The following is a 26,898-nucleotide window of genomic DNA, read 5'->3' as shown; positions in this document are numbered from 1 at the left end:
CAGTTTTTGTGTACGAGCGAGTGCGTATGTGTGTGTGTTGTGTTGCTGTGGGTTTGAATAATCATGGAAGAAAGAAAAGGAACGAAGAAGGATGGAGCTATGGATGGGAGAAAGTGCAATGTGTGTGTGTGTGTGTGTGTGTGTGTGAGAGAGAGAGAGAGAGAGAGAGAGAGAGAGAGAGAGAGAGAGAAAGAGAATGATTGGCAGGGGTGAATGAAGAAAATAAGATGGAGGGAGGGAGGGGGGTAGAAGTGGAGGAGGCGAGAGGAAGAGGAAAGAAGGGAGGGAGGGAGCGAGGGAGTAAAGAGAATAGGAGGGAGCACGGGAGATGGGGAGAAACAGAGATGAGGGATGGAGGAGGGAGAGGGAGATGAAAGAAGAGGGGTGAGGATAGGGGCGCAAAGATGAATGATAACATACATACATAGAGAGAGAGAGGGAGACTAGGAAAGGAATGTACTGCGATAATCAAATATTTAGGAGAGGGAGGGACGAATGGAAGGGGGAGGGAGGTGAGAATAAGAGGAGGGAGGGAGAGGGGGAGGATACAAGAGACGGGAGGGGAGAAATGGAGTGAAGGGAGGGAATGAGGAAAGAATAGGGGGGAGGGAGGGAGAGAAAGTGGAGGAGGAGGGAGGGGAGGTGAAAATGTTAGTGACGTGTGTGTGTGTGTGTGTGTGTGTGTGTGTGTGTGTGTGTGTGTGTGTGTGTGTGTGTGTGTGTGTGTGTGAGAGAGAGAGAGAGAGAGAGAGAGAGAGAGAGAGAGAGAGAGAGAGTACAGGCTCAAAGCACTAAATACCACAGCATATGACGTCAGCACACCATACCTACGTGCCCTGTCAACGCTCACAATATTTTCACTCCTACCTTAATAATACCAATGGATCTCTCACACCAGGTCTGTTTTCATCTGACGGAACTGGACCATTTTCACAACTTGAATACTTAGCTGTGGTTGCATGAAAATTCTGAGTCGAATACGAGGTAAAGTCTCCTTGGTTACTAGTCAAATCCATCCTCTAATCTGACTACATTTGGCCAACAACTTAGCTGAAAGGGACTGCATGAGAATTCTGAGTCTTGGATATAGTCTCCTTGGTTATTAGTCAAATCCAACCTCTAATCTGACTACATCCGGCCACCAACCGAGCCGAAAGACGTTATGAATCTCTCAGCATTATTTATATCAGGACATGAAGTGTAATACAGAGAATAAATCCGTAAAGAAGAGATATTACGGTACCACTCCCAAAGAAACGCGAATAGCGACAATGACTACGGGTTTAGTTGATTACAAATACGGGTTAAATCTAAGTGTTGAATTCGGGTTAAATTTAGTTAAAAAATACAGGTTAAAATTAAGGGTTTATAAATACGGGTTAAACTTGAGCTTATAAAATACGGGTGAAACTTAGGATTATGAACACGGGTTTTAAATGAGTTTATAAATACCGATTACGTTCAGCAGTTTATAAATACGGGTTAAGTTTTGGACAGGAGTTTGTAAATACGGGTCGGTGTTTTGTGGTCAAGGGAACGTGACTCGACTTAATAAGCGACGGTGGCAGCTCCCCTACACCTTTTTCTAAGCGATTTATTTTGCTTATTACACCTGACTGTCCTCTTCTGTGATAAGTAAATCTTTCTAGGAGCCTCCTTACCCGACGAGAGTAAGGCCCAAGGTTACACAACTCACCACACGACTTTCACTTCAATGTGGCCTAATATTGTATTCTCTCTTGCTTGAACATTGACTTGTAGGAACAGACTGACGCTAGAATATAATGCTAATCACGAAGAAGTGCTACGAAAAAGAATTAAGCGCTCTAGTATTGTCCTTTAAGGTCACTGAGCGATGTGACACAAAGTCGCAAAAGGACGAAAACTTGGTCAAAATAAGGTGAAGCGAGCATGCACCTCTGTTTTTCCTCTTAACTCCAATCATTTAATATTCTAGCACATTCCTGGTACCTCTAGATTATTCTATTCAATTTTCGATCCCCTCGTAGTGAAAGGGTTAATGAAGGCTGTATCTAACCCCTGCTGTTACTGTATAAAAATGTTCACCTAATGACTCACACCTCTGCTATCCATGTACCTACCAACCATCAATACATATATTCTAGTATATTGTGATACCAATAATGAGTCTAATTATGGCAGGACCTTGAGTAGTGAAGGGGTTAATGAAGGCTATATCTAATCCTCCATTTAAAATTTTTCATCTACCGTAATTACCTACAGCAGTTAGAAATTTTCCACCTAATTACCAATGGCAGATAAATATTCCAATTACTTACAGCAGTTAGAAATCTTCACCTAATTACCTATAACAGAATCTTCACCCAGTTACCTACAGCAGTTAGAAACCTTCACGTAATTACTTACTACACATGTACTATCCTGTTCACCTTGTTAAGCTATTATATGAGTCTATTTTTGCTGCCTCCAGTCGATTTTATTCAGTTCTGGAAGGACCTGGGTTGGGAAGGGGTTAATAAGGCAATAATTAACCCCTCCAGTAAAAAAAAAAAAACTAATTACTTCCTATTAATGCAAGCCACCTACAAGACCTATTATTTTGGACTTTGTTCCTGCCCCCAGACGATTTATAATGACCGCTGGTGAAGTGGTGTAAATACAATAAATATTTCAGTCAGTCACCCAGTCAATCAGGCACAGTCGACCAACCAATCAATCATTCAACCAGACAACCAATCAATTAATCAATCCCTCCAGCAGTAAGTCTGTCCACCAGTTATCAAGGTCACGGTATGTACCCCTAAGTCAAATTCACAAAGGGAACACGCAATTTTACGCCTTCTGTGGCAGGCAAGATGTACGAATATTCTTAAGATGTTGCACGTACTCCTTTCCAAAGTAGTGAGGGCTCCACTAGAAACTCGCTTCTTGTGTGCTGCAGGGACGGCTCTATGTTGGAGTGAGCGTTGGTACGGCAGAGTTGGGAATGACATGTAGACACTGATAACACTGACTCAGCCGTACCCGCAACACACGAGACATCGCCAGACGGAGTGGAAAGTGTTATATATGGGCCACCGTTTAGTTTTTAAAAAGGTAATCGACCTAATGATTTTAAAATTACTAAACAAGGAAGAAACAGTGAGCACGGACGTTAACATAAAGGCTGTTAACTAGACTATGTACAGGTATGTGTGTATCTGTATGTACCGATGTGTGCATGTATGTATGTTCATGAGAAATACACATAATAATAATAATAATAATAATAATAATATAAAAGTGGTCAATATAGCGGAAAAAACCAAGGGCGTTGGCCGGGCGACCTGTGCACCACTCTTAAATCCGTGTGTGTGTGTGTGTGTGTGTGTGTGTGTGTGTGTGTGTGTGTGTGTGTGTGTGTGTGTGTGTGTGTGTGTGTGTGTGTGTGTGTGTGTGTGTGTGTGTGTGTGTGTGTGTGTGTGTGTGTGTGTGTGTGTGTGTGTGTGTGTGTGTGTGTGTGTGTGTGTGTGTGTGTGTGTGTGTGTGTGTGTGTGTGTGTGTGTGTGTGTGTGTGTGTGTGTGTGTGTGTGTGTGTGTGTGTGTGTGTGTGTGTGTGTGTGTGTGTGTGTGTGTGTGTGTGTGTGTGTGTGTGTGTGTGTGTGTGTGTGTGTGTGTGTGTGTGTGTGTGTGTGTGTGTGTGTGTGTGTGTGTGTGTGTGTGTGTGTGTGTGTGTGTGTGTGTGTGTGTGTGTGTGTGTGTGTGTGTGTGTGTGTGTGTGTGTGTGTGTGTGTGTGTGTGTGTGTGTGTGTGTGTGTGTGTGTGTGTGTGTGTGTGTGTGTGTGTGTGTGTGTGTGTGTGTGTGTGTGTGTGTGTGTGTGTGTGTCCTGACGGGAGAGTATTGAACTGCTGCAACATAAAGGTGAGGTGGGGAGCAGGGCGGGGGAAGAAGAGGGGAAACGGAGCGGAAATTGGATAGCTGAGAGAGAGAGAGAGAGAGAGAGAGAGAGAGGAATACTATAAACACCGAATCGATGACATACGGGGAAGAGAGGGAAGGGACTACGATAAAGGAATTCCTATGAGATAAACGGGAAAGATTAATTGCTAAGCTGTAAAAAAAATCTGTTGCTAGCTGGGGCAAAATCTGATCTACCACTGCACTGCGCCTACTTCACACTTGAGACATGTCCTTTACTTTCTTCCCTCACGCATCATATAAAAAGGGATCCCCAATGACCACAGACGTACCGTACCATGCCTCTCTCAGCTTGGGCTAGCAGCAGAGGAAAGTGAGAAGTGGTTAAATATCAGGTGAACTATCGTATCTATGGCCAGAGAAACACATCCAGCCTCGCTCTGCCCCCGAATATTAGGCAGTAGACGAATATTAGGCAGTAGAGGAAAGTGAGAAGTAGAAGGGGTGAAATATTAGGCGAACTTTTATGGACAGAGAAACATACCAATCCTCTCTCAGCTGAGGAATATTAACCAACACAGGAAAGTGATGAGTAGGTGAAATATTTGAAATTTGGTATCTAGGGGCAAGAAAACCTACCAGGCTTATCCCAGGTTATGAATATCGTCCAGCAAGACCCCTACACAATCTATCTATCTATCTATCTATTGCCAGACGCCATAATCCCGTAAGGGGTGGCCATTTGACTCTGAGTTATTTGTTTTACAGGGAGGGGCACTAACCCTCCACCAACCCACTTGACACGTAGGGAGCAAATATGGTTTGGTTATATGGTTACCACCTAGTGTTGTAAATGGTTTCTTGGCTTGCAGGAAACCATTTGGCTTGTCACTCAATGTAAAGCCACCTGTATCCCGTATAACATATATACCTGCCAAAGAATGCGTCATACGCTGGGGTGAACCCGTACGCCTGAGTTAGAGAACTTTGGCACCGATCCCACCAACTATAATTATAAAATACCCTACAGGTGAGGACAGACAAGGCTGGGTGTGATTATTTCCGTACATTATAATTATATGCCTTTCTTTTTTCCTAATGGATATCATCATATTTCTGAGAGAGAGAGAGAGAGAGAGAGAGAGAGAGAGAGAGAGAGAGAGAGAGAGAGAGAGAGAGAGAGGGAGGGAGGGAGGAGGGGAATTCCCAAAACAATAAATAATTTATTCCTGGCACGACAACAATGAAGGTCTCTGACAGCACAGCAGAGAGAGAGAGAGAGAGAGAGAGAGAGAGAGAGAGAGTCACTCAGACATCCAGACAAACTATTGGTCCAAGGTCGAGCCTCAAGTTCAGTTGGGCAAGGTTTGCTGAGACTCAGGCTCCAGTGACAAATCAGTCGAACGAAGTCGTGTGTGTGTGTGTGTGTGTGTGTGTGTGTGTGTGTGTGTGTGTGTGTGTGTGTGTGTGTGTGTGTCCGCCCGTCTGTCTATGTTTTCCTGAGTCAAAAGATGTTGTATATGGCTGGTCATGTAACCTGGAGATGCAAAAATAAAACAAAAACTTCCTCGCGTGGAAAGGATATAAATGTCTGAATCTCATCATAACGACTGAGAAGCAAGATAGCCTACACATCTGCCTACACGCTGCCTCGTAACAGAATTATTGAAGTGATTTATTTCAGCCTTGGGTCCCATAACAGTGAAAGGAATAATACTGACTACTATGTCCAAATCCCCCAGTTCGAAAAATACTTCTTTTAGCTGAAATCTAGAAATTAAAAAACGAAAAAAAAGACCGACCACAAAGTATTATTACGTTTTTAATCACTCCACAGGAATTAAGATGATAAACAACTACGAGGAGAAGCAAGATGGCAAAAGTCTGGCTTCATCCGCCTCGACACTGCCCCTGGTGACGGAGATCTTTGAGAAAATCCGCGCGCCAACCTTCATCCACGTCAACCTTGATGCCGTGGCTCACAATATCAGAGTTCTCAAGAGTCTATCAGCTCCGCATACAGGTCAGAAATACAACTTTAAAACAGAATAGTCTATCCATCTATTATCTAATGCCAGACACCATCCCTTCAAGGCCCAGCTTCACTTTCCGTAGGAGATGGCATCAAGTATTCTCCACGTCACCTTGATTTCCGCCATCTGGTTGCCCTTTCTCTAACTCACATCCTCTCTCAATACCGGTACCTCTCCACTTCGTCCTTCCATCTCATCTTCGGTATCCCCCTCCCATATTCCACTCACATTAATTCTCCCAATCAGTCTCTCATTCTCCATCCTCGGCTAATCCACCTCAAAGCATTTCTCCCAATGTTTTCTAGTATATCCACATCAGCACCACAACACGTTCACCTTCTCATTTGTCTCTCTCTCCACATAATTCTAAATGCTCCTCTCACATAACTCATTTCCACTCCTTCAATTCTACATCCATCTATCTGTCTCTCCACATAACTCCACCTGCTCCTCTCAGATATATAACTCATTTCCCTGCATTAAAGAAAAAAATAAAACGAATATACACGCGATGTCAATGTAACTCGTAAGTGATGCAAACCACCGTATAAGGGCAACATTATCATCATCATTCACCATCTTCACCACCACTACCACCACCAAGATCACAATCATCACTCATCTTCATCACCACCACCACCACCACCATCATCATCATCACTACCACTATCATCACCCCCACCACTGCCACCATTACTATCACCACCACCACCACTACCACCGTCATCACCATTCCGGCCTCTTTTCCCACGGTAGGATGGTGTGAGATGGGTCAACAAATGCAACAATTAAAACAAATAAATAAATACAATTATCCGGTCTTCCTGATTAAATGGGCCACACACACATCCGGTCACTATTCTAGTCCCCGGAATCCTGACCTCCCCCTCACAGCCATAAAAATTCATCCACACGTTAAGTTTTATCGTTGTGTAATTTATAAGATAATCTGGTTATCTGCTAAAATAACTAAGTGCATTTACTCTAACCTGAAACGATTTGCAACGCCTTACAGCTCTGTCGATGACCAAGTGTTGTCAGCGCCGAGGATTTGTCTGACTAGTACCCAAGGAAAGCCGTCATCCAATTTCATGCAGCCACAACTTAGCATATTTGTGAGAATGGCCTTGTTCTGACTGATGAAAACATACCAAGATGAAACGTGAAAATGGTGCCTTCATGTTTGGTTAGGTTAGGATTTCTTTTTTAATTAGGAAACTGGTGTTGTCATTTCAAAAATAATGTAATTCAGCAACACATAAATCTGCTATCTTGATATCCACATATAATAATACTTTATAAATGAAGAATGCAATACAGTACCATTATAAATGCATGGGAGTTCTACATTTTCAAATTCTCAACTCCTACACATATACAAATATAATGCAATAATAAAAATTGTTTACAGAACCTAAGTATCAAAGTAATGGGCTGAATGAGTTGCGAAAATGAGTAATTCTGACGATGTTACGTACAAAGGAAGGCATAATGAAGTACAATACTAGAAACATGCCAACCGTTGGGTACGAACTCATCAATTTACATTCACGCGCAGTTTAGCCGCAACAAATCAACGATCCTAACCATTCACAGCTATTTCCGCAGAATTTGTCATAATTTCCTATGATAAAGCTTAATCCGTCAAAAACTTTTCAAAATCTGTGAATGGGAGCTCCTCCAGAATTTAAAATGAGGCGCTATGCTAAGGAAAATAACCCGCTGTCAGCATGTCACTCCGTGCATAGGACGCCGCTACGGAGGTGACGCTGGTAGTATCGATACAAATAAGTTTTCAGTTGGATTTCCCTCACAAATTGATATCATTAATATATATGGAGGGCCTCTGGTTGGTCAGGCGTCACTTCCGACTGTAAAGAATGTCAAAATCGGCCGAACCACAATTGAATCACCAGGAAAACGGGAAAATTTGAATGTAATAGTGAGTGAACCTGCTTGTTTACTTCGGCCATCAACATTGCAACTCAAATTTCCATTAATTCTTACCTGTATTCCTTGTACCGGTCCACCAGAAATCATGGGCGTGGTGAAGGGCGGCGCCTACGGATCTGGGCTACTGCCGGTGGTGGATGTGCTGCTGGAGGAGGGCGTAAAAGAGTTAAGCGTGGCCACCGTCGCAGAAGCCGCATACCTCAGGGACAATGGCGTCAGCGTGCCCATCACTGTCCTGGGTAATTTCAAGATGAGTTTATTTCAATTTTTTCTATTTATTTAGCTGCCTGCCTATCCATATATCTGTTCCTTTTTTGTATTTTATTTATTTTTTTCGTTTTTCCCGTCTCAGTAAGTATTTTATCTCACGTCTCAAAATTTTTAAAAGATGTTATAATTCTTTCTACTTCATACCATTGCGCGTTTCGACCTGTGTTAATCTGCTAGGCTTCTACGTCTCAGCACTGAAGATGGATTGATGGTAATTTTAGGCCAAGTTGGAGTGAGAAGAGTATTGTATATTCTTATCCGTTTGTAGTTATTTTATATATGATTGTTTTCCATCTTACTATCAATAGGACTTCTCAGGAACTGCTTTTCGTCCACCCATCATCCAATCCTTTTCTCCCCATTAGGACCGTATGCACCCGGGTACTCAGTTCTGATATGCAGAGGTGACCAGCCTCATTAATCCCTGAGCGGCATCAGTCTATGTGAGTCATAAACTCCAGCCATCCCTCAACTGGGAACCCTTACAGTCTCCGTCCAGTGGGAGCGCCTTACCCCGCAATACCACTAGGCGTCATTTAGTTATATGGTTGCCACCCTTCGTAGTAAATGGTTTCCCGGTTTAAAAACATTTCGTTTGTCATTCAGTGCAGCACACCCTCGAGTAAGTGGATGATGGTAGCCCCCAACTACCACATTATTAAGTGGAATGTTCATCTTTTCAGTGCCGTAAGCTTTAATATTGCTCTTCCCCGAACTGGTGAGGGATTCTTCCTGTAGTGGCATCGATGTGGTCGAGGAAGTCTGCCCGATTATATTAACGTCCCTCAGCCCCCTCTCTATTCCTCAACAAGAAGGATAGCGAACGGCAGGATGAGGAGAATCACTTCAGCCTCCAGTCCACTGGGTTCACAGACAGATCAGCCTGGGGTCGCAGCTACTACTAGTGAATGAAACCTTAGTTACAAACTCCCAAGAATTATTTGGAGAGAAAATACAGTAGTAGGCCTACTATTGTTAGTGGCCCTTTTGAACCCAAACCCGGTGGACTGCAGGCTGACGTTGCCCTTTTCCTGATATGGACGGAGTTGAGTGATGTTTGTATAGCCAAGCAGCAGAGACAGCCGATTATGATAGTGCCACCACGTGAAATCCCTCTCCATCATTATGGTTGGCAGTAAGAATTACTACGGTACTCGTAACACACACAAACACACAGAAAGGGGCGCTACTTAATTATTCTTTAAAACATTTCAGGTAATTTAATGGAGTGTGAACTAGAAGATATCAAGAATCATAACCTCATCCCTTCTTTAAGCTGGACCAAACCACTCACTGCCGTCAGCAAAGATTCACTTGTTTATCCTGTGAGTATTGATTCATTCTTTATCAAGGCAAATGTTACGGTGGCTCAGTGGCAGTGCATTCGTGTTATGATGTGTATTTGTTGTGAGTTTAGGGTTTGAACTATGTTAGTAACAGAGGCGTAAGTAGGATTTCTAAAATGGTGTGGCCAAGCCCACCTATAGGGTGGCCCTATAAGAATTCTTCATTGGGTGCGGCAAAGAGGAGGTATGATTTCTGAAGTCTGCATTCATGTTGCCTCATTACCAGGCTCCTCAGCATTTATTACTAAGTCCCTCATGCCATTACAATGAATGTCATAACATTTATGTAGCATGTTTAATGCATATATTTTGGTAAATTGCATTATTCTTTTTTGTATGCTATCATTGTTCTGCCTAAAACGGGAAGAGGGAGGGGGGAGTACGTTAATCATGCCCTTTTCCCAGATCAGCGTCTGGTTGTAGGTCAGTGGATAGGCTGATTTGAGGCAAGGCAAGTGGTAGAATGGTCGCTTTGAGGTCAAGATAGTAGTAAAAATTCCCATAAAAACCCTGGCTTTCCCGTCAATAACAACATCAGTCCTTACTAAGGATACGGAATAAACTGTAAGTCTGTTTGTAAGTCAGCCTTTTTGTACGTGCAGGATGGTTCCCGCCTACGAGTAGCCATCAACATCGACACAGGGATGTCCCGGTACGGCGTTCAACCACAGGACCTGCCCGACCTTATAAACACACTGGACCAGCTGGACGTACACATAGCATCACTGTACACACACTTCCAGGCCGCCATTACAGAGACAGAGAAGAACCAGAAACAGCTCGACATCTTCCTACAAGCTACGGAACCTTTCAAGTAAATACTAGCTTGTTTTTTCAGGCACAGTATGGCAGTGACTGGGTAGGTATGTCATAGTCATTGCTGGTTTGAGTCCTAACAGTTCCCTCTATGGCAGACCACAGGACCAGAACCAGCTAATCACACCCCGGCCTGTCCTCCACTGTGTCCACTACAGCCACAGCATTGATGTTACTGCTGGCATAGGCTTTGGCCTCTTCACGGCCACAATGGACACCATCCACGATATCTTTTTATTCTGGTCCTGAACCGAGTGTGCCGGGTGCAGCGGCGTGGCCACGGGGGTGCCTGGGACTCCGTCATATCCTTCGCCCTTCATTTGAGATTCGTTTTTTTTTAAAGTGTGCACATCATGTAACAGTGGCCCCTCCCAAATTAGGGTTTGACCCCACCGTGACCTCCCCTCCCCGCTCTTCATCTGTGAAGACCTGGCTACGCCACTGGTCGGGTGTAATGAGTCAGGTCAGGTGGAAGGCACTTTGCTGCACCTGAGTTCACCTACAGATACTTCAACCAAGATCCTTTCAACTCAGCCTCTGTAAAGGGTCATTCACCTCTTTGGGAATCAACTGGTTAATGTTCGTCGTCCTAATCCAGTTACCCCATTCTACCTTGGCCGGGGACAACCAAAACATGGCATTTTAAACCATTAGTCCAATTACCCCCATTATATACCGTTCATGCTTCCAACAGACGAGTTTATACATCTTCACACAGACGATTAGAATTGGAGGAGTTATATAAACGCCTCATTAAGTCCCTCACTACCAGAAGTCTATCATTGGATGGATAAAAACTTCAGGCAGTAGTAGTAATAGTGGTAGTAATAAAATCATAAAATCAGTGGGTCATCGAAATGAACACAACAATCCTACTATCCACTTCGCGGGAGTCGGCGTACGAGAGCATAGTAATTTTGATCTCACTGACAGGCAACGGTTTATTACACGCCTTTACTCTCTTTAACTTGGTTCAGAATTTCCATCACTGACTTGAATGCTGAACTGTAGGAACAGACTGACGCTAGATTATGATGCTAGGCACAAAAAAGTGTCTTGGAAAGTATGTAGAGCGGTAGCATCCTCTCTCACATACCTACGTAAAGTAAGTTGCAAAGTTCGAAACTTTGGGCCAAGTTAAACTAGAACAGCATAGTTACAGTGAACAGAGTCTACAGTGATTAGTGCTTAACAGTTTTGTAAGACTCAATGCGTCACGAGAACCTGAATACTGACTTGTAGATGATCCTGTAGGAGTAGAAATGTTGGGTGGGAGAGACACAGAGGTAAGAGGTTGAATTATTTTTTTTTCAATGTTTCGGGCTACAAAGAACCTCGGACTCTCAGATGCGTTCTGTGTGGCCCGAAACATTTGAGAAAATTAAGATTTCAAGCTCTAACTCATCTCTCTTTCCCACAATAAAGAATTCAAACTCTAACGTGTCTCTCTCCGACCCATTTTCATATTGACTTTACGTTGTGCACAGGTCACGGCCACTGACTCGCCACGTCGCCGCCACTACAGGGTGTGTACAGGGCCTTGGCACTGACCTCGACTTCATCAGACCAGGCGGAGCTATTACGGGTCTGTGCTCAGGTCAGTCATCAGCATGTGTTAAGCAATTCACTGTCGTCGTTTGGCAGTTTGTTTCCCCTAACGCAAATGACAGAACAAGGCAATACTACGTGCAGCCTTTCCACTGCACGTGTTATTCGTGGCTAGCATCATATTCGTAGCTAGGATGGAGTGAGAAAAGGGGAGGGGAGACCAAAGATGAGGTGGAGGGGAGATCGGCGATGAGGTGAGGGGGAGACAGAGGATGATGTGAAGGGGAGATTTAGGATGAGATGGAGATGGAGAGGGGAAGAGGAGACTGAGGATGTGGTTAACGGATGGGGTGGAGAGGGAGAGGGGAAGGGGATACCGAGGATGAGGTGGAGGGGTAGAGAGGGAGGAGAGAAACTGAGGATGAAGTGGAGGGGGAGAAGGGGAGGGAAGACAGAGAATGTGGTAGAGGGATGGGGTGGTGAGGTATAAGGTGGTGGTGTTGGTGTATACTAGATAGAAGGTTGCCTGATGGTGGATAACACAGTGACATAAACTCCCCATAAAACGGCCACCCCTTACGGGATTATGGCGTCTGGCGATAGATAGATAGATAGATAAAGATATGTGATTGAGGCATCTGGCTATTGATACAGTAGAGGCAGAAGGGTAAGATGAAAATGCCATGAGCAAATTTTCATCAGCAATCCCATGCCAGTATTGTTCTGCCTTTCATATTTATCATTCACTCCAAACAAAAGAAAATTCCTTCTTTTTCACACTCTATCGTTGTTTTATACTGGAGTCACATAAAACTACTGTATAATGTTTGTTTTCACCTGATGGAAAAGAGCCACCACCACACCAGGATTACTGAGCTGTGGATGTCTGAAATTCGATAGGCCTTGGTTATGAGGTAGGACTGAGTGTCCTTGATTAATTATTGTCTAGTCTAAGTACACTTGGCCATTAACTGAGCTGAAAAAGGTACAATGGATCCCTGTCAGATAAAAACAGACTATAGTTCATGTAACACATTCCATTGCCACAATTACCTTCCAGGCAGTGATGTTAAGGGATCCACAAAATTTGCTGAATGCGGTTTCCGGCCGGCTTTCTCGGTAGTTGCCCGGCCCACCTTCTACAAGCTTCTACCTGCCGGCCGTTATATTGGTTACGATGCCACCTATGAGACCAGCGAGCCTGAGTGGATTGCCAACTTTACCACCGGATGGTCAGATGGAATTAGTCGCCGCCTTAGCAACTTCGTTGGTCATGTGAGGAGCATCAAAACAGGTCAGTGCAGCAGAAGCCTTGGATTTTTTTTTTTTTTTGAGCATTACAAATCGATGGAATGATTATGTGAAGTAAATCTGAGTTACAAAGAAAAAGAAAAAAAAAATACATCCACATGGTCTGGCTTGTGTGGTAGAGCCATAACTCAAAGGCAGCTGCATGATGTACGTGTGACTACATCACCATCTCTCATACTTTCTCATTCCTTGATTATGAATCCTACCTCAACCCATTATAAAAGGGAAAAAGGGTCAGGATGATGACAATGATGATGATGATGAATGATGATGATAACAATAAGAATGATCATGACAGTTGACAAGGATGATTATTATGGTAACGATGGAATTTTTCTCTCCAATCATCAGGCGAAGTCTTTCCAATAGTGGGTCGTGTCTCCATGGACTCCATCACAGTCCGTCTTAGCGGCCCACCTGACCCTGATGACGCGTTCCTGGTGATATCCGATGATTTCCACAATGACACTTCGGCTGTCGGTCTGGCAAGGAAACTGGATGCAGCCGTGTATGAAATGCCTGGCAACTGGTCAACAAGGCTAGCAAGGGTATATTCTCGTGGTGGACAGGTCAAGCTGGTTTGTCCTTCACTTGGCTACACTTGTTGAATTATCTTGTTGCTTCTACAGCTGCCCAGATAGGCAAACATCCTTCAGCTCCCCCCCTATCCGACAAGAGGAGGAGGATGGAGTGTTGGAGAGGGAACTTCAGCCTACATCCACAACAGCAATAATAAGTACAATAGCGATGCAAGGCAGTGTGTGAAATGCTGAGTATTCAGTACTTACACTGTAACTTTTTCAGTCTGATATGTGTTTATACTTTATTCTTAGTAACACCAGACAATTTCATTCAGCTTAAGGCAGACCTTAAGCCTCTTCAGCTCAAATTTCATTTTCTATCTATCTATACATTGCTAGATGCCTATATCCCGTACGCAATGGCCACAAACAAATTGCCTCCACATTGCCCTGTAACTTGCCAGTTCACTGCCTTCCCTCCAATTCACACACCTCCTCCCTCCTCTCTCTCTATTCCCTCCCTCCATCTTGTTCTCAGTTTCCCCCTCCAACTCACCACATCAAAACAGCTTCCCACATTGTCTAGCCACTCCCCAGAACATTCCAGCATTTTCTGTAACCAAGGTTGGGATGACTTTCTTTTGCCACATTCCTTCAACCTTCACAGGAAAAAATTTCAGTTCTATTTTTCATTTCCAGCTGTCCTTCATTAGTTTTTTTTTTTTTTTTTCCCCTTTGTATTGACATGATTTTATCCAGCTTAGTTGTTCTTGTTGCTGCACCACCCTGGTCTGTCTGGCAAAGCAGACTCATCACAAAAAAGCAAGCAACTCCCTTCCCGTAGCAGATGGTACCTTGCTAGAGTCAGTACAGGGTCCCTCTACATGACAAGGTGCAGGAAATATATTCAGCCTGTTACAGCACCCTAACTGTTAAGGGGTTAATGATTGCTATATACAACCTCTTCTGTTCAAAAAGTATTTCCTAAGTTTAGTTTAATCATTTTGAGGTAATGAGAATGTGACAAAATGAGAATATGAGAAAGGAATCACTGTCTTGCAGGGATACACATACAGTATTATAAAGTCACAAGCATATTAAGCATAATTCACACTTAAGCACTGAATGTTAGGACTACAGTATTAATATAATATAAGCACAGTACAATAATACAGGATTCACTGTAACTGTTTTTTTACAAATAATTCAAAGCTATAATAAAATACAAAAATGTTAATGTTGTATCAGTGACCCTCAAACACTACATTTAATACAACCAAAAAAAGAAAATCTGCTGTCATAAACCAACTCCTGCCTTGTGAATTTCATGTTACATTAGATTCAACAAGCAGTAGTGGTTGTAGCCTCAGGTTCATCAGAAATGTGAACTGCAAGCTGAAGTTACCCTTCTCTGACAATCCTCCTTTTGGGGGATATGGAAGTAGCTGAAGAATCTTTGTACAACCATGCAGTTGAGCCGACCAGTTCTATCAGTGCCACCACATGAAGGCATCCCTCTGGACAAGTAATATATGGTACTACACAATGAGTACATACAGTAATTCCTCATTTTAACAGTATACATGTGTTCCTAAAGAGCTCCCTTGTTAAGTAAACATCATATTAAGTAAGGGTTGTGTTCTAGCAAGGTAAATTATGTTCTCAGATAATACAAAACCACATTCAAAGCTGCAAATAACTGTCAAAATGGATTTTATGTTGAGGGTAGGCATAATGGTGTGTACAGTGTTAAAATCCATAAAGAAGTTAAAGAAATACTGCTACACTACATGGAGACCTGTGCCAGTATGAGTTATATCAACCCTTGTCATTCACTACATACCCTGACTGCTTGATGGTTAACATAGTAAGAGCATGTTAAGTGACAAGCGTTCCTGTATTAAACATTCTATAGAGAAAAGCATGTTAAATGAAAAGTGTTCCTGTATTAACGATTTTTGAATGAAAAGCATGTTAAGAGAAAATGTGTTAAACGAGGAATTGTTGCATGTACTGTATTTACTGTACTGGTCAGCCAGCACAAGTCAAGTACCAGTGGACAGCTCTATGAACTAGTATACGTTTGAGTAGTTTTATGAGTCTTGAAGGGCAACTGATACATAAGACTAAGAAGTATTAGTAGTTGCAGCCCCAGGTTCACCTGAAACATGAACCCTGTGCACTGCAGGCTTAAGCTGATCTGCAGCATTTATATATTTGAGATGTGTAATAAGATCCATAACAAAGTAAGAGTGTTGGCTTGGACTATGACTCCATGTACACCCACTAAAAAAATACTCATTACCTTAGTGGTGTGATACAACATGACACAGGGACCAAGGATTCTGAACCACTACCAGTACCAAATGAAGACACTTTCACTTTTACAAATAATTTTAGTTTTCACACACACAGATAACGAATATTTTTTCTGTGGGTGTACAGTCAATTAGAAAAAGATCAAGTGACTGTACTTGTGGCTGAATATTTCCTGGCTAAGAGTGATGACTGTGTGGCTAGTTACCAAGCCTGTAGCCACACTTTACCTCATGGTAGTACCTCCTACGGTCCATGGCAGCCACCAATCTACTGGCTCCATGAAATTCTTGTACCGTACCAATAAACAACAATTCCACACATGAATACTGTACATTCCAAACAAGTGAATGGAATGCGATAGTAAAACAGGTTTGGTTTTGTAAAGGAGGACCCACGGACTGCATTACTTTACTCATATAATAAATTAATCATAAATAAACATTACAAAACAGACAAACATAATGAAATACTGTTCTGTGATAAAGAAATTTAAAAAAGAAAAAAGTAGACATATCAAAGTCAAATTACACTTAAAATCAGTGAGCCCAATGTCCTTTATATGTTAATCTTGCCATCTCTTTATGATTTTACAGTAATTCCTTCGGTAAGAGATGCCTTGTCCACCCTGACTAAAATCTGAAGAAGTTAAATAGTAATAATAAGCCACTTCAATATGAGATGTCTTTCCCATGCTGAATAACACTGCCTGATAACAGCAAGAATATGCTACAAGGAATATCCCCCATAGCTAAATAGCTATTCACTGTAGGCTATGAGGAGCTCCATGGCATAAATCTTAACACATCAAAAGTTAAAGAAATCAGAGCGACAACAGTATAGATTTTTGGATACATGGTGCCTTCGGAATTCCAACAATGGGTGCATCATAACAACTCTATGATGCAGTCCCACGGGTAACAAAAAAAATTCCTTGTCTAACCTCCAATTTCTTAGTTTATCAAGTGTGGGACATCTGAAGTTACTACACAGAGCACTTCATGTAATACAGTACAGTACATGGAAGAAGTCTGGGAAAATTGAAGCATTTTAGGTCCTACACAAACTAGTACCTACACGTAACTCCTTCGTTGGTTTACAAAACTAATAATTTCTTCACTACTACAGGTTGCTTCCCAAATAAACTTGTCTGGTGGTGGAAAGAATAAAATTAAATGACACTTTGGGCTGATGATGCTAACTCCTGTAATTCATTGGTAGTGCATTAATGGTGAATCCTAGTGCTTCAACTCAGCCATACAAATCACACAAATTAAGTGTTTACAATGAGTCAGAGAGTGGAAGATGTAGGTATTATTTAATCATAGTTTACTAGCTGTCTCAAATTAAATATATAAATAAATAAATTTAATTAAAATGTAAAAATAAATAAAAAACACAATGGTAGTTTATCATGACAGAATAATACAAACACTCTCCATGGCAAGCATCATCATCATCATCATCAGACCTATTTTTGTAAACAACACAACTCAATGCAACTGAGTAGTGTGTCTGTTCTAACCTGACAAAGATCTCCAACCTTTTTCAGCTCAATTGTTGGCCAAGTGTAGTCATACTGGAGGTATGATTTGACTTGTAATCAAGAAGACTCATTCTAGCCTCATAACTAAAGGTTTAGAATTTCACACAACAGGTTTGTATTCAGTTGCGGGAGAGGCCTAGTTCTATCAGGTGAAAACAAACCAACTATAGTGTTGCTTAGGACCATATACACACACTTAAAAAATAAGGCAGAGGTGAACTCCTTTAGAGTAATGATGATAGCTGTATTGTTTTATTCCTGCTGCTGCCATGACTTGATTTAGCTTAGGAGAAACCCCATCACTGTAAAGGAGTTATGAACATATCCATTAACCCCTTCACCCCAAAGACTGGCACTGATGAGGGGCCAAATCTCCCCATATTTCCCTGAACTTCATTGCATAATGGCAGTTTTGTGTGCAAGATTCTCATTTATACAGTATTTAGGACAAGCTTCCCACTGGTTGAAGTCACTTAATTCTGAAGTTTGAGCTATTTCATGTTTTATCTGTGGCTGAAACACTGTAAACTATAAGATGTTTACTCTCACCTGAAAAATATCAGTGACCCCTTTCAGCCTGGTTGATGGCCACATGTACCATTGGTAGACTAAAGAGTAGACTTGACTATCACCCATGCAAGCTCAATCCTACCTCATAACTAAGGCTCATCAACTTAGCCATGGAAATTACTCAGTTCTGTTACATAAAAACAAACTAGCTATAAACAAGTCTGACACCTTAAGTATATATTTATAATTGTTGGCTTTGAATATATTTAAGTGTGGAATTTTACATAGATACAGTAACTTACATAAAAATGACACTATGCTTCCTAAGATTTTCCTATACTGAGGATGACCATGGTACTGCTGATGTTTTCTATGGACTGGAAGCTAAACCAAGTGCCAAAACCACCTAATTACTTCCCAACAGTTGCTGGAAACTGTTGGAAAATCAGATCCTTGAGATGTGTAATAAGATCTGTAACAATGTGAGAGTATCAGCTTGGACTTTGACTCTATGTACAACCACTCAGAAAAATGAACACCAAGTGACTGTAGTGTACTTGTGGCTGAATGTTTCCTGGCTAAGATGGATAACTGTGTAGCTAATAACCAAGCCACACTTCGCCTCAAGGTAGTAGCGCCTAGGGTTCATAGTAACCACCCATCATTTTCACACTTAAGGAATAAACAGGGGAAGCATGCTTGTGTTGGAAGAGGCAGAGTATAACTTATCATAAAAGTTGTATTTTGTGACTTGGCAGCACATACTGCTATACCCTTTTCATCTTAACTTGGCCCAGATTTTTTGTCATTTGCAGCTTATTTCATGGAACTCAGTGGCAGAATAAGACACACAATGTAGTAAATGTTCATCATTTCCACGGCATATTTTAGTGTTAATCTACTACAGTACTACAACAGAGCATTCAAGATGGACAATGAAATCTTGGGTCAACTTAAAAGTAAAAAGAGTACAGCAAAGTGCATCAAAAACAATTTCACATCTATTTACAGGACATACATATATATATGTATATATATATATATATATATATATATATATATATATATATCAGACATGGCACTGAGGCACAGGCACAAGTTCAGTACAGCAAAGCCCTCGTCTTTCACAAAGGTTAGGTCAGATGGGCATCCACCACAAACAAATTTGTGTGAAGTAATAAAACTCTTTAAAATGATCTCCAACAGCCATAACTATGTAATAACTAAAATACCCTTCCTAGGACATAAAAACATCACTATACATTAAAATATACTTGATTAAAATGTATTTTGAAACAATTTAAACACAGAGTGCTAAAGTATACCTTTTACAACTTAAATGTGTACACATTGTGGTTTACTCTCTCTCTCTCTCTCTCTCTCTCACACACACTCTCACACACACACACGTACACACACACAAACAGAGCTGGTAAAGTTGAATATACGTACTGCAAAAAACGAGGACTTGTACTGTATTACATATGCAAGTGGTATATACAGTATTGGAATTGTGAGGAATCCATTGTACAGCACTATCTCATAAGCACAAGCTCAGCACCAATCCCCTGCCAGCACTGAGTCCTGTCTTCCATGGTTCTCACTCCTCCAAGAACATCACAGAGAATCCTTTCTTCACAAACTCTTTCACTGTGTGCTACATATGGTTATCACATCAAAATACTCTGTGTAACCTATTCCTTCACCACAGCTAGAAGAGAACAGCACAGTTTAGATCATAATAATACTAAGTACATTAAAAAAAAAAAAAAAAAAAAAAGTGATTACCTTCTTCAGCTTAATATAAGCCTCCAAAAATGGCAAATAAATAAATAAATAAAAAACAATGCAACATCAGAGTGTAGTACAGTAGTTACCATCCTAAGCTAAGTAAAAACCTTAGAAAGCAACAAAAATATAATAATAATAATAATAATAATAATAATCCATCCATCCATCATCCAATCCTATGTTTCCCCATGAGAAGCGTGGGAGCCCGGGGCTAGGCAAGTTGGTCCTGGTATTTAAGAGGAGAGTGAAATAATAATAATATTTATAATAATAATAATAATTATTATTATTATTATTATGAGTATTGGGAACTGGCTTCTCACACCCTCACTACACATCTTTCTTGGTCAGCTGGCAGGGTCTGTGCTTTCCACATTCAGTCTTGTACTAGCCTCAGCCACATGTCTGAACACTACCTATTTTACACCCTACAATAATGCATATGAATAACTTACATGTTACTATAGCTTGTTCATTCTAACTACAGTTATTTTACTCTAACTTGGCCTAAAACTACCTACTCTCCATCTTGAATACTGATCTGTAACAATACACTAATACTAAAATATGATGGGAATAACAAAGAATGCCATGGAAAGGATGTAGAACCATGGCACTATCTCCTTCTGCTACTGATCTATGTCAAATATGCTGCAAAAGGAATTAAATTTGGGCCAAGCCAAAGTATATGGAGTATAAGTGGAGATTTTCGTCCATTTGCAGCTTATTTCCCACAGTTCATTGAAAGAATAAGACAATACTACGGCATAACACCCTTTCCACTTCTTCCTGACTAGCACCATATTCTAATGTCAGTCTCTTGTTACATCTCAACATCCAAGATGGAAAGATGGCAATTTTGCACCTATAGTGAACAGAGTACAATGATGGCATCTCAATCACCTTTATTACAAATATGGATCTCCTATACAAAACTGGCTTTGGTAATGTTGGGTAACTCCTTTTTAGAAAATGACTTCAGTAAATGGACTGAAAATGGAGCAGTAAAAAATTATTAATACACAGCATAGTCCATTTATAAGGTGGCACGTACTTGTACTCCAGTAGAAACTCTCATGACACTAGCTTATGTGTCACATGGATGGTTCAGTCTGCTGGTGTGGTCATGGTTGTGACAGTGGGAAAAGGAAATTAATAACTGATGCAGGGTAGACACTGGTAACACTGAATGAGGCGTCCCCTCAGCACACGGGATATTGCCTGGCAGAGTGGAAGTGCAGTATAATATATGGAGCATCCTGTACTAACGCTTCCCTTCTACTCTGCCGGGCAGTTTCTCATACACTGTGCAGATAGCTCAGTCAATGTTATTATGCCTATCCTGCACCATTTATTCATTTCCTGTTCCCACTGCCATACCCACACCAGCAGGCTAAGCCATCCCTCCAACACAGTTTCTAGTACAGCCTTATTTTTGGACCACCCTGAACATAATATTAATATACAAAATGTTATCAAAGTTTTAAAAATCCAAAATCATCATAAAATGTGTACTGTAATCCCTCATTTTTCACGAAAGCTACATTACATGGATATGCACAGAATTCTGGCAAAGTTGTGTCACCCTAAAAATAAAAAAGGCTCCATAGTCGTAGTCTAATTATGTAATGGCCTGAAAACCCTTTGATGTGCCCAAAGACATCACATGACATTCAAATCTGCTTGCTCTAAGGTTATTTTGGGATAATCTATTCATCATCCAATCCTATGCCGCCCTATGCGAAGCGTAGGAGCCCGGGGCATGGCAAGTTGGTCCTGACATTTAAAATGACAGTGACCAGCCTCACTCATCCCGGAGTGGCATTATGTGAGCAATAAACCCCAACCATCCCTTGGATATAAACCTGCCCAGGCTCTATCTGAATGGAGCACTTTTCTTACCCACTAAACCACCTGGCACCATAGCAAATGGTATCCTGGTGTACAGGAAACCATTTGACTTGTCACTCAGTGTAGAGTCACCCATAAACAGAAGGAAGAGGAAAGAATGAAGGAATGAAAGACAAAAGAGATAGGAAGGAATGAAGGAAGGAAGAGAGAAAAGGGCAGTCACCTGAGAGCAGCACTACATTGAGTGAGTGAATGGTAAGCACCAATAAATGTTTGTTGCAGTCCTCGTTACCTTAACCTGGCCTCAATTTTCTTCCCTTTGCAGATCATTTCATATAGCTCAATGGCAGAAGAAGGCAATGCTACAACTCCACTTCTCCATAGCACATCTTCATGACTAGCATCACACTCTGATGTTAATCACTTGTTACAGCTCAGCAATAAAGATGGAGAGACCAATTTTAGGCCAGGTTAGAGTAAAATGGGTATTGTGTATTTTGTGATGGTTTACTCATCTGCGAAAAAATGGTGCTGACAAAGTTGAGTTCTGTAAAAAATGAGGGATGACTGTATCTTTGAAAAAAGAAAGTGACCAAATCTTCATCAAATCAGATGGAAAGTCCAATGAAAATATCTGACAAACCTGGATGTTTTTAAGTATAATTCCCATGGTGTAATGATTCTTTACTGGAAATCTATCAACCAGGTTTATAAATATTAATAACCAGAAGGACTCAAGTGCCATTCACATAAGGCATTTCTCAGTGCAGTATAAGTCAGTACACCAAAATGCAACTTTTTTTTTTTTTTTTCCCACCTACTCTCTTAATCTCTCTCTCACTACACTGTAATTAGGATACTCCGTAAATTAACTCTTTGGCTGTAATAAATTTCTATGAGATGAATAACGTCATTCATTGTCTGATAAACTTGGTCTTGTTTGGTGTCATACAAGCAGCACTTCACTTTCCTTCTGGTTATCAGTGCCTCATAGATGGACTTCCCAATAAAAGCATCCTTAAAACTAAAAGAAACATCCGAGGGACAGTGTCGAGAAACTCACAGATCCTTGAATATCACACCCACACACCAACACACCAGGCATGGACCACAGATTTTTTTTATTTATTGGTCCAGCAGGCTGCCTTCTTGCATCTTGGGTCCGAATTTTCCTTGCTGAATGGTCCAGTTTGTTGTCTTCTCTCCTGCAGCTTGGGTCTGTACAGCAGTCTGGTTCATGGACTTCCTACAGCTGAATGGTCTGGGTTAAGATTTTCTGTGTAGTGGACTGAAAAACTTCAGCCTGGACTACAATGATGTTCTTGCTGTGCAGTCCATTTCACTGTTTTTTCTCTTGCATCCTGGGTCCATTATACGAAACTTTCCTTACAGTCTTCTCTCCTGTGCATCTTGTCTGTGTATGAACCAAGAAACTCATCAGGTCTGATGTGTGAAATTTATCTAGATGAATGACCCTGGTTTGTTGATTGCCCATTTGCATTTGCTGTCTGTTTGGTAGTTTGATTGGTGGGGGGGGGGTGAAAGGAAAAAGAAAAAATCTATTCTACTGGCAATGTCTCATAAAAAAAAGATGCCATACTCTTTTCACCTGAACTTGGCCCAGAGTTTTGTTCCTTTCCAGCTTATTTCACATGGCTCACTGGCAAACAAAACACAATGTTACAGCTCTACATCCTTTCCACAGCACTTCATGACTAGCATCATACTGTGGTATTACTCTATTATCAAATCTCCACATTCACAAAGGAGAAACAGCAATATTTGGCAAAGTTAGAGAGAAAAGAGTATAGCATCAAACAAAATCTTACAGGTTTAAGAGTAAGCAAACTAAAACTACTCTTTATTTCTGGCTAATGAATTGTTGATGCTCTCCAATGAAACCAGTAACTAATAATCTAGTGAAAATTCAGAAATAAAATGGAGACTGCTTGCGGAAAACAATGAAATAAAATATACAGCATACTAATAACCCTTTCAGGTCAATTATGTCTTTTACTGGTCAACTCTTGTTACCTCCAGGCAATTTCATTTAAGCTGGGGAGAACTACTGTAGTAGTAATGGTAGTAGTAGAAGTAGTAGTAGTAGTAGTAGTAGTGTACTGTAGTTCCAATCCCAGCCTCATCTGGCATGAACCCAGTGGACTGTAGCTTGCAGCTTCCTTTTTCCTGCAGTTCACTGTCATCCTTTTGAAGGACAGGAAAGGGACTAAGGGACATTTGCATAATTGGGCACCTCCACTACCCAGTTATATCAGTGCCACCTCATGAAGGCATCCCTCTCCAGCACCCTGTTGTAGGAATGAGCCAAGGCTTTAGCCAACCTCTCCAGTTCAAAAAGTCTCTCCCAACATAAGTAAACTTGTCTGTCTCGGTAAAAAAAATAAATAAATATATAAATAAAGGGGGGGGAGGAGTGGGCAATAATTCAGTTGCTCAGCACTGTGTTTAGCCTCATAGATCCTACAGCACAAGAAGGAGGAGACCTAGGGGCTTCTTCCAATTCTAACTAGTTCATGTCACCTGACTGAGAATCTTGCTCCAAGTCTCACCGTCCCTTGTAACCGTGACAAAATAGTATATGAAAATTAGAGTGAACAGTTTAGCCAATACAGTCTTCACTGCACAGTCCTCCCAACAGATCACTGTGAATCAAATCATGTACAATATCACCAATAGTTTCAATCTCTTTAATTATTAAAAAGTACTGTACCTAAACACCAACCAATTTTACCTGACGCGCGAAAGCTACAGTTCACCAACCACACAGTGAAGTGCATGCTAGTCTTAAGCAATGTCCACAACAAATGCTGGTGGTGACCATACCTCCTTTACTCATGTTACTCCCCTCCTTAGTCACTTTTTTTTTTTTTTTTTTTTTAATACTTCAGGTGGCTCTACACTGAGTGACAAGCCTCATAGTTTCCTGTAATCCTGGAAACCACTTACAACGCTGGCTGGTAACCAGATAACCAAAAAATGGAGAGATCTGAAGTCTACTACTATGCTCCTGTTAACATGACTGAGATGCAAATGTGGTGCCTCTCTGGGAAAATGCCACCACACTCTTCCACTGCACTTCACTGTGGTAAGGCACTGTCTACATATTCAGCCATGTCTTCTTCCACCTCCTTCCCACATCAGAATGTCACTCCATAACATTTACTCCTTAATATCGACCCAAGAATTACCAGTATCTCCTGATATTTCTCACATATTTCCTTGGACATCCTGTATAATAATCTACCTTTCTTCAGCAAGGAGGTTATCTAAAATAAGAATTTGAATATTATTGGTCTGAGTGATATTCAAGGTAGCTATGATCACTATTAAGGTTAAGACAGATAAGCCAAGGAAGTACAGTAGTGTCTGATATTTTTACAAATGTGATGTCGATTAGAGACACGATAATGCAGTACTGCAGTCAGTTAGTCCAGCAGCATATGTAGTCAAATGCTAAAATCTGTTCACCTTTCCTGCCTCTTTCTCATTACTGGAGTCAGATAACTGAAGGAGAGGCAGTGGACAAAGTGCATGTTATTTGGGGGAGGCAGTGGTTGAGTCAGAAGAGGTGGCTTGCAGCCCAAATGGACAGGATTTCAAATCCTGGCTGGGACAAGGAACAGTGTAAGGATTTGAATTTTGTTAGAGCAGACTTTACTGGTTTACCATGAGACCCGCTGACATGCCATAAAAACACCAATGCTAATATGAATACACAAGCCCTATATAAAACAGCCCTAGCATGTACTGAGTATGGGAGGTGGGTGTTTGTACCTAACTGGTAACAAGTGGTGTATAGTATACAGAACTACTGGGCATCAGGGAACTGACTCTTAATCCTATGGCTAGAGTTAAGGGGGAAAGAGGATGACAATATACACCTCAGTCCACTACGTCACATTATGTGTCCATGAATCCAGTGGTGAATGAAAGGCAGAAGAGGCAAACAGATTATACTCGTATTATTTGACTGTACACTCAGAAGCATAAGTCTGTGCATGTTCCCAGCCAGCCACAAACATCAAGGTTCAGAACAAACCTTATATCAGCTCGTTTGTTTTTCTTTTGAGTAGTTGTTGTTAAGGTAGTCAAATTAAAAAATCCATTGGCCTCTCCTGTCTGTTTCAACACTGGATTCAGAAATAATGGAATGTGACGTCGTGGATTCTGGTGTATAATGTCATCAGTGGGTGATAATATGCACCTTTGTCTATCTCTCAATCAAGCATTTATGAACCCAGCAATATCAAAGAGGATGGGGAGGCAAATGGATCTGGTATTTACCTGCACATGGCTCATAGGGACATGAAATCAGTGGTGCTGCTCATTTTCTCCTATCAGGGGAATAGGTGGGAGCAGAAGGAACACTGAATGAAGGAATCCCTTTCCAGCACTGACTGAAACAGTTTTGAACTTCAGTGTCTAGTGTGGTAAGAGCAGGAATCAACTTTTGTCTGTGAGCATACAAGAATCAGCCTTAGGACCAGAGATATATGAGGTAAGCCTGAGTATGTTAGTTGCTTGGCAGATTGTCCAACCAATGGGCAGAGGCATGCAGAAGAAAGACAGTTTGCCGATTCACACAAGCTTACAATGGCTCCTCATCTTGTAACTAAGACTAAATTCTGCAATCTTCTTTCCTTGACTAGTTCTGCAAAAACCAAAACCTGTTTTTGCAGAAAGAAACAGAGAAAGGAAGATTTTGTCCTTCCTGCACAATGCAAGATTTGTTTCAGCAGGAAGAACAAAGATGGGGGAAGACGAAACACTCTCCTTCCTCCAAAAACAAATCTATCTTTCTACAGGAAGAACAAAGGACAGAGGAAGGTTCAACAATCTTGCCCCTTCCCATGCCTTTCTGTGGTACTGGAGTGGGATGCCTTCATGTGGTGGCACTGATGTAACCAGGTGGCTCTGCTGCCTGGTTATACAAATGTCCCTCAACTAATTCCCGATGCCCTGGAGAGAGGATGGTGGACTGCAGGAGAAGGACATCTTAAGCCCACAGTCCACTGGGTTCAATTTTACATAACCCTGGGGCCACAGCAAAAACACCAACATCTTTTTTCCAGTAACAAACTTTAGCTACAATTGAGAGCAATCGTAAGTCCAGCATTGAATCAGCAATCACATATACTAGTAGTGGTGAGAAATATTACTGAGAGAGAGACAAAGACAAATAAGG

The 26,898-nt window shown here is 41.4% G+C and overlaps 1 protein-coding gene across 1 annotated transcript; it reads left to right on the top strand.

The window, feature by feature from the left end:
* The first annotated feature begins 5,735 nt into the window (after positions 1–5,735).
* LOC145396044 (alanine racemase-like) lies at positions 5,736–14,936 on the top strand. Its single transcript, XM_080269508.1, has 7 exons — positions 5,736–5,903; positions 7,947–8,105; positions 9,352–9,461; positions 10,085–10,296; positions 11,786–11,895; positions 12,907–13,140; positions 13,509–14,936. Exons 2-7 carry the CDS (start codon positions 7,952–7,954, stop codon positions 13,763–13,765), a joined length of 1,077 nt encoding a protein of 358 aa, XP_080125634.1. The 5' UTR covers positions 5,736–5,903; positions 7,947–7,951; the 3' UTR covers positions 13,766–14,936.
* Positions 14,937–26,898: the final 11,962 nt, after the last annotated feature.

Source organism: Coenobita brevimanus, chromosome 34 (genome assembly GCF_032717465.1).
Source record: "Coenobita brevimanus isolate Jiangsu-jjx chromosome 34, ASM3271746v2, whole genome shotgun sequence".
Classification (NCBI taxonomy): Eukaryota; Metazoa; Arthropoda; class Malacostraca; order Decapoda; family Coenobitidae; genus Coenobita; species Coenobita brevimanus.
The sequence above is the reverse complement of the archived record's forward strand: the minus strand, read 5'-3'. Positions and strand labels throughout refer to the sequence as shown.

Bases quoted from the DNA above. Each gene is read 5' to 3' on its own strand.
- LOC145396044 (XM_080269508.1), top strand. From the start codon at position 7,952: ATGGGCGTGGTGAAGGGCGGCGCCTACGGATCTGGGCTACTGCCGGTG. The intron at 10,297-11,785 runs GTAAATACTAGC...CGTTGTGCACAG, and splicing joins CAAGCTACGGAACCTTTCAA to GTCACGGCCACTGACTCGCC. The intron at 13,141-13,508 runs GTCAGTGCAGCA...TCCAATCATCAG, and splicing joins TGTGAGGAGCATCAAAACAG to GCGAAGTCTTTCCAATAGTG.